Source organism: Schistosoma mansoni, chromosome 1, assembly GCF_000237925.1.
Source record: "Schistosoma mansoni strain Puerto Rico chromosome 1, complete genome".
Classification (NCBI taxonomy): domain Eukaryota; kingdom Metazoa; phylum Platyhelminthes; class Trematoda; order Strigeidida; family Schistosomatidae; genus Schistosoma; species Schistosoma mansoni.
Window position 1 is genome coordinate 9,179,696 of NC_031495.1, and position 9,683 is coordinate 9,189,378.

General features: G+C 31.0%; 1 protein-coding gene across 1 annotated transcript in view; it reads left to right on the top strand.

The window, feature by feature from the left end:
- Smp_123790 (hypothetical protein) overlaps positions 1-9,274 on the top strand; it is a gene marked incomplete at both ends in the record, with an annotated part of 54,407 nt that extends 45,133 nt beyond the window's left edge. The window contains one exon of the mRNA XM_018793170.1: positions 8,946-9,274. Within this exon, the coding sequence (XP_018647709.1) occupies positions 8,946-9,274 (329 nt within the window). The remainder of the gene's footprint in view (positions 1-8,945) is intronic.
- Between the last annotated feature and the right edge of the window lie 409 nt (positions 9,275-9,683).

The following is a 9,683-nucleotide window of genomic DNA, read 5'->3' on the forward strand; positions in this document are numbered from 1 at the left end:
GCGTGAGACTGATAGGTCCTGGGTTTGAATCTGGAGAATGTGGGATCGTGGATGCGCACTATCGAGGAGTTCCATAATAGGACGAAACGGCCATCCAGTGCTTCCAGGTTTTCCATGGTGGTCTAGTTTAAATTGACTCATGATTTCAACCATAAAAATACTTTATATTACTATCAATCTCCAACATTTATACCTATTAATATTTGATTGCGTAATTATAAAGAATATGAGTTTCATCAACATATAATTATGTAATGTTTTATGGGGTGCTTACTATATACTAACTGACTAAACAGAAAAATAACACCCAGTAAAGTATTATCATATCTTAGTAATTATATTTAAATAAAGATTATTTAACCTAATCTAATACATAGATGTATTTAACAACAGTATTATAACTAGACAGAGACAAATGTTGAAAAGAGGAAAGCATATGTTTCAACTATGTGTAATGTTTAGTTCAAAGCGTCAACTGATTTTTTTCTCTTTTTTTGTTTTAAAAAAAAAGAAAAAACAAAAAAGAGAATATTATTCAATAAAAATTACTTAGTTAAATTATTTTCATACGTTAAAAAAGAAAAAAAGAAAAGAAATAAAGAAAAGAAAAAGAAAAACGAGTAATACAAATATATGATATATAAGTAGCAACTGTTTTGACATTTGCATATTGTTAGTTTTTTCTTTTTTTTTTCTTCACAAAGTCTAAAACTGATTATGTAACAGTTGAAAGATTAAGTTAGTTAACTATACTATACTATAGTTCAAAGGTTTTGCTATATATTCTATATAATCTATTAAATTGGATTATTTCCAGTTTTGTTTTTTTGTCTATAACATTAAACAAACAATTTGAACCGATCAAACTAGACTAGATCATTATTTTAACAGTTGATCCAAAATGTTTTGTCTAAATGATATAAAATGAACTAAAAAAAAAGACAAATCAGGCATTGTAATGTTGTAATTGCTATGTAGCTACTAATTTTCTGTCATTCATAATAGCTGATATAACTCTTTGTATAGAATTTGTCATGATGATAGGAGGTCGGCATTATTCTACACATCTTTTCTATACACTATGAAATAAGTCTTTATCTGTTGTTAGATATGAAACAATGACATGATGCGATAATGATTATGAAAAATGAAAAAAAATTTTTGTTGCTATGACTGATGTTTCTTTTATAAAACTTCAGTTAACTAGTTATGAAAAAACTAAGGCGGATTAATTTAGTTTGCAATAGATTTGAACTAATCTGTTGATTATATTGTAATTTGATTTTAATCAGTGTTCATTGGTTTAAATGCATCATTTGCTGAATACTATGATCAAGCCATTATCTTATAAGTTTATTTAGATGTTTATATAAACACGTTTTAAATAGGAATAAAATACACACCCTAGATTCCGTTGCTAGCTACATTCCATCTATTCTATATAATAGTTGAATACTTGCTTAGTTTTCACTTTCAAGTATTCTGAAAATATATCAATCTAATTCACAATTATAAATCAAAGAAAGTATATAAAGTTTGATGAAGGATAAAAACATACTACTTACAAGTGAAAACAAAGGACTACTAAGTTATGAGAGGATAATATCAAAGTTTTATTTAACATTCACATAGATAATATAACATAAAAATTCGAAGGTGTATTCATCTATTTTTTGATTGGAAATTTAATACTTGAGTCTTGAATTGAATGAGAAATCCTATTTTTGTGAAAATCAGATAGCAACATCAAAAATAATTTACTCTTATAATGAACCAATTAAACGAAGTTGTTACTAAAGAAAAAATTTAATAATAATAAATAACTATTTAATTGAAAACATTATAATGTTTGAAGTTACAATACCTAAGAGTGTAGATATAATGTTTGAGTTCTAGAGATTGACTTCATGTCGTATAGTTAAATAAACACAAAATCTGTTTGTTTGAGTCAACGCCGATCATTTTTCAGAAACATTAAGTTTCTTGACTTGAAAGCAGCATTTGAATCTGTGGGCCGAGAGGTTCTGTGGCAGTGTCTGTCATTGAAAGGTGTACCTCAGAAGTACATAAACCTTGTGAAGGCTCTTTACTTAAACGCTATCAGTCAGGTGAGAACTTAAAGCGAACTGTCATCTGATTTTACAACCTCAAGTGGTGTCCGACAAGGCTGTTCACTATCCTCATTTTCGCTTAACTTCATCACAGAACTTATGCTGGAAATATACTCTCTTCGACTGAATTTTCAGGAATCGATCTCTTACCAGAGGGTCCACTGAGCGACTTAGAATACGCGGATGAAATAGTCCTGTTTGGTCAAGACGCTGATAAAATGCAGAGTCTTATGTTAGAACTGAGTTATAATGCCAGGATGTTTGGGATGCGTTTCTCCCATCTAAATGTAAATTGTTACTCCAGGATTGGCCTGCGTCAACACTTGAACTAAGGATAGGGAGTGAAGTAGCCGAACGCGTGGACAACTTCACTTATCTTGGAAGTCTGATCAGCCCTAATGGGTTGGTGTCCGACGGAATCTCAGCATGGATTCAAAAAGGTCGTTTAGCTTTCGCCAACTTACGTCACCTATGGCGAAGACGAGATATCCGTCTATCAATTAAGGGACGAGTATACTGCGCAGCAGTTCGTTCTGTTCTACTTTACCACTGTGAAACATAAGAGTAGAAGATACTCGTAAGTTATTAGTATTTGATCACAGATGTATTAGAAATATTGCTCGCATCTGCTGGGATCACCGGGTAAGTAATAGTGAGGTTAGACACAGGGTATTAGGGAATGATGGTAACTCAGTTGATGAGGTCATGAATCTTCATCGACTGAGATGGTTGGGCCACGGGTTACGTATGCCTGGACACCGATTACCACGACGCGCTATGCTGACTAGTATTGGGGATGGTTGGAAAAGAGTTAGGGGCGGCTAAACCAAAACGTGGCATCACTGCTTGAAGTCACTAACTTCTAGTCTAAGCCATGTTGGCAGATGCAGACTACCTGGTTGGGGTCCGCGTGACTATCGCAACCAATGGTTGGAGACTCTGTGTGACATGGCTCAGAATCGATCACAATGGCGTGGGTGTATACACTCTTTATCTTCCATTAAACCCTAAGATTAAAATTGCTACATAACTTTTTTCCTTCCTATACTATATCCTTATATACAACCTATCTTTTATATACTACCACCACTAAATTAACTATTTCCATGAATCCGGTGTTCATCTTTTTGTGTTTACGAAGTATGGCAACTTTGACCGATGCATAAATGTGCCTGATCCTACGTTGTAGCTGACTGACTAACTGATAATTAGATATACTCACAAAGACTGAAATGTTACTCTGGTAAAGCAAACATGTGCCATTTTTATAATTCTTTCAGTTCGTTTATTTTGTTCAGAAACTTTTTGATACTTGTTTACTGGAACGTTTCGAAATGTAAAAACCTACTAAACATTGATGCATTAGTCCTAAAGCTGATGCCAATAGTGTACATGACCGATTGTTTCCGAAATCTATGTTATATCCGGAATGAATTGTAGTCAGCCTATTACTGTAGACGTTTATAAAACGACTAAATTGAGTTTATTTGTTTACACTATATTTATAGCCAAGTTTAAGCATTATTGAAAATTATATATTTAACTGTTACAGTCTTCATTACTGTTACCCTTTTTCTCAGAATATCCATGATTTCACGTATTGTGTTTGGGCATTACTTAATGATAAATGATCATTGTGGTGAAGTTTTCATAAACACAATTAGGTTTATATTAAAATGGTTTTATCATAGAAATTCTATCCTCAGAAATGAATTAGTGAATATGACGTCTTTTGACTTAGGGCTATATGATAAATAGTCTTTAAGCTATTTGTTCTTAATATAGATCTCAGTATAAAAACTTCTATACATAACCAGTTCTTTAGGTTGGATAGTATTATTTCTTAAAAATGGTAAGTTAGTTAGTAAATGAATTTAGAAAAGAGATCGTTGTTTTTTATCACTACACTAAAGTGAATGATATATCATTCATTTAAGATTAGATGAAAGATATTCACTTATTCTCTCTTAGTTCCATTGAATATTAACCATACACACATGAAGTTGTATTACAATTGTGAATGAAAAGAATAGTCTTGATGGATCAGATATCTACTTTCTTTCTCACTCTAGTTGCCTTTTGCGTGTTTCTGAGATTCGAATTCCTCACTTGCATTGATTGGATTATTTCGAATCTACTGTTTGACTGATTCATTCAAAGTTGCTGATACTTATCTAACATAGATTGAATAAAACAATGTGTAAACACTTCAAACGCGCACTTGAAGTGACAAGTACTTTGTTCGAGTCTGTATGTGAATATCTCTATTGGAATACAGGCTTATCCAGATGATGTGCTCGAAAAGATGTAAAGCAAATGCTTTGGATTGCAATATTACTCACAGGAAAACTTTAATAAAATAAATAAACAGCTTAAATTATTTCCTAATCTAATCTGATCATTTAGACACACATTTATTCTCATTCTGTTTGATCATTTAGAAGTTTGTTTTCTTTAAATGATATTTTGATTGTTGAAAGGAAACCTCCTTTCATAGCCAGTCTTGTTAAAAATTAATTGGCAATGATTAAACAATGAAATAATCTAAGTGAAGGTTTAGTTGTCAATGTAAATTTATGATCTAAAAGAATTATTTTGTTACAATCAATTGAGATAATATTGTTCAATTAATGGGTATATTAAGTAGATGGTACCTGATCAGTTATTTTATATTCTACGTTTTAAGACTTTTGTAACATATTAATAGAATGTACAAATAGATAACATCATAGAGGATACTAATGTGATGTATGACAATGAATAAATTAGACTTTAGTTTGTCTCTCTAAAAAATACTAATAGCTTCCTGTTAGATGGGGTGATAGATTGTATAAATTATTTACTTTGTCATTGTTTGTTTATGGGTTAGAAATATTCAGATAGTTCAAATGTGAGACAGTTATCCACCTTAAGCAATGAAAGGAGATCGCTTAATCTAGTGAATAGATTGAAACTAAATGAATACACCGTGTATACTTGCTAAAGAGTCTAGAGGTCAACAATTTGTGCTAGAGAATGGTAGTTTTTGGTAATAATCTCTTTCCCAGATTCCTAAATGTTCATTGTTTAAGAATCTTATACTCGGACGAACCAGATATCCAATCCTTTGGTGCTTCCAGTGGTGATCGGTTCGTCACCTAAAACTACAAATATACCAATTGAAATTTAAATTAATTTTCAATGATCTGTGGTATCGCGTTGTTGATATTTCTACCAAAGTTTGATAAGTCTTGTCATACGGCGTCAACATCAGCTTTGAGATGTAGGTATAACCGTTTGATGAGTACAAAATGGGATGAAACTTCCATCCTTGATCCTACCATTAGCCCCATTTCATGTATTTTATCTAAACTGTATAGAATTGACTACCATTTCAATATTACTAGCAGCGAATGAATAACTTGAAGCCTCTTACCTAAAATAAATATTTCACTACTGAAATACTCAACTTTTCAACCTGTTAATTATGTATTATCCGATACGAATTTATTCTGTGTTACACACAGTCTAATGTCATTTGAACAAATTAGTTACTAAGCGATCTTTGATTTAATAGTTACATTAATTATCATTAAATATGATCTGTCATTGTGTGGGAAATTGTCTTAAACCCTTCCTACTATCCATCCTTTTATACATCATACAAATTCAATGAAATATATAAGGTTTTGATTACTTATTTACCTAAAAAGCAATTTTTCATTTCCTTTTGTTTACACTCAAAAGCCAATACAATATAATAAAAGATATGCCTAATAATATGCACTTCATTCCATGTAGATGTATCACTATAAATTATATGTCCATATTATCAGAATAAATAATGACAAACGTTAGTGTTTTGGGGGAATAAGATAGTAGTTTCTCTAAATGGCTATACTTGGAATCACTTTCCATAATCTACTACTTATATGTGTATATGTATATATATAGTACTGTAATTAATATTAGTCTGGTTTTCTTTGTCGTTCACACGAACTAGTATGGTTTTTCTTCCTATAGAATGTGAATATGATTTTGCAGTTTAGAATGAAACAATGATCCAAAGTATTTCAAAGAGAGAAATCAAGAAATGACCTTTGGGATAGATAATAAAGAGAAAAATCCGTTAAGCTACTTTAAAAAAAAATGGAACTACGCTTTCTTTACTAGAGTAATTTGAATCATTAATTTATTGTTACAATGCTGAATAGCTAGAACACTTTTAACTTGAATTTTTTTTTGGTGTTTAGGCATATAAGAATAAGAAATGGCTTCCAGATAACTAAATCAACTACCTATTAGCATGACGCCAGTGTGTTGTTATAAATATAAAGGTGTACTGTTAAACATTAGACCATCATTGCATAGCATGGTTAGTAAGAGAAATATGTTTTTGAAACAGTAGAGAAACCCGATGAAAAAATTACTCACATTCATAATAATGGAAACACTTCGGATAGTTTTATGTTTGAGTTTTTACATCGTCCGATATTTATTTTTCGAGGAACAAATTGTAGTGATTTATAATAGGTAGGTTTTGTTTAACAGTAGAATCCATGAGGCACAATTCATCCTATTTGGGACTCGTCAGCTGGATTCACCTTTGTCTTAGAGTTATTGCTTACACTGGGACTCGAACATAGTACCTTTGCTTCGACTGTCCAACGCATTTATCATTGAGCCACGATATCCCGTTACTCACCATCATGTTTAATCTCTTATAAGTAAGTATCCTAATTCTCCCATCGTTCAAATCGTTTTTCAAAACTCCCATTTGTATGACTGAATAACGATATACAATATATTAATACTCAGTATCATCCCATGATATCACGTCTCTCTGGGTAAAAATGTTTTTACTCACATAGTTAAAAAACTCTACCTTAGCTGTGTAAAGTATTGACCAGAAAATAGTTCAGTAAGCTTTGAAGATTAATGTTCTGAATATTAAAATTGAAATGTCTCATGTTTTATTGAACAAGCCAAGGAATAACTGAAGCTTAGTTATGAAACCTACTTCAAGTATTTTCTATGGTCTGTAATAAAGTAAGAAAGTTACGTGTGAATGCAACCGATTCACTCAGTTTAATCTGTTTTTTATTGCAAGATAGATATATATGCAATCAGAATAGCCCCATAACGTACATCATTAAATTACAGAATTCATGCTTGTTTACAGGCATGATCAGCTTGATATGAATAGTAACATTATATGTAGAGAAAAAAACATGTGATTTAAGATTATTTTAAGTTTACTAGTTCAAAAACTGTATTATAGCAATAAACTTCATCGGTTACGAACGTTTAATCCTTCTTTAGTGAAGATCTTGTTGATGTATTGAGGATGCATTTAAGATCATTCCTTACTCCATAACAAACTTATCATAACTATCTATAACTAGAGAAAACAAAGCAAAAGATGGGAGCGCGGGACGAAAAGGGCAATAATTATTACGATAGGTTAGTTAGTTCACCCTTAATACATATGTTAAGTTGTTTTCTGATCTACTATTCGTGTTAGAAATTATCCAGATTAGTTAAAGTTACCAGGGACGATACACTTACAGGTACATAAATATGACTCCAACTCAAGGTTTGATATATCAAATATTTGTAAGCTTTCTTTGAATCTCAATAGCATGAATGAGCTATCATCAGTTAGTATCAATCCGTTGATCTATTAGGTATATAAATAAATAATTTTAAATTATTGAAATATATTGTTTAAAGTCTTCATGCGGTCAAAACTATTTTCTCTGAAGAATAGTTTTGATATAATGTTTGAATTTTAAAGTTAATTACATTTCGAATATATACCAATAAGAATAAACATTTCGGTTTGTTAGAGACTTAGCGGTTTCTCAGTGTTCATATTCACAATAAAACTAGAATGTGTTACCTATCACTTAAAATCTTAATTGAATATACGCAAAACTACGGGATTCGATAAGACAACACAGGTTTTACTTATGACAAAATAAATTATTTACAAAAACCTTCAATAGAATAGATAAAAGGTATCTGGTAATGAAGATCACGATACTTGTTTTGTCCTATTTAGAACTAATCAACTACATGTACATGTATCGTGGAGTGGACAACAACTCCGGGTATATTTAGCTGATAGGTTACAAACAAGATGAAATGAATTCTTATGACTCTATTGATAACCACATTATATTTATTGTATGTAAAATTCTGATGCAATCGGACAGACTGATCACAATGTAGTTTCATGAAAAATATTTACAACAGGATGAACTAAACTATCACAAATTAAACTAAAATAAAATATAGCAATCTAAATAATCCAAACATATTCTACTATTTAAATTAAAATTTATCTAATAGTTAAAATCGTGAATCAATTAAATTTAGACCATTATAGAACACCTTGAAGCACTGAATAACCGTTTCATCTTAGTATGGGACTCCTCAGCAGTATTCATTCATGATCCCGTTCACTTGATTCGAACCCAAAACCTTCGATCTCGCTCACAAACACTTAACATCTAGACCACTGAGTTGGCATCTAACGGTGTTAATGTCGAATTTCAACTAATTAACTCATGAATTTAACTTCTATATTATTTTTTAGTTGAAATCATGAGTCAATTAAAGCTAGATCACCATGGAAAACCTAAAAGCACTGGACGACCATTTCGTTCTATTATGAGCTTCCTCAAGAATGCTCATCCATGATCCCAGCCCGCCAGATTCGAACCCAACACCTAACAATCTCTTTTAACCCCCTTTTACTAAGAAAAATTTATTTATTTACAATGTATAATAATTACATTTTACTATTCATTAACCCATTATTCTATTTCTCTATTTCTATATACATTATAGATCAATTAATTGAAAGTCTTGAATTATTAAAAATTAAATTAAATCAAACATTTTGTTCAAATGAATTAATTATCATTAAAACAAACAATAATACACCATTAAATGATTTCAATATAACATGGAATTGTTGGTATCATATAATAGAATTAATATCAAAATTTCGTTTAATATTAGAACAATCATTTTTAATACAAGATGATATAATATTAGATTTAATGTTACCAGTTGATAATTATTTAATACAATCATTATTAGAAACATCATGTCAATCTAATATAATTGATTCAAAGAATATACAAGCTGAAGAATTAGATGAAAAGATTAAGTAAGTTAAATTGAATGATAATAATAAGAATTTTGTATATGATATTCATAATTGTTACTTTTTAGGATGATGATGATGACGAAGAAGGCAATGATGGTGTTGAAGATGAAGATGATGATGAAGAAGAAGGAGATGATGATGAAAATGATGACGATGATGACGAAGAAGTTGATGATGGTGTTGAAGATGAAGATGATGATGGTGGTGACGATGATGAAGATGATGATGATGATGATAATGGTGATGATGATTTACTTGCTTACTTACTTACGCCTGTTACCCCTAGTGGAGGAGAACAGGCCGCCCACCAGCATTTTCCATCCAACTATGTCCTGGGCAATCCTTTCCAGTTCTTTCCAGTTGTTATTCATCCTTTTCATATCTGCTTCTATTTCTCGGCGTAATGACGATGA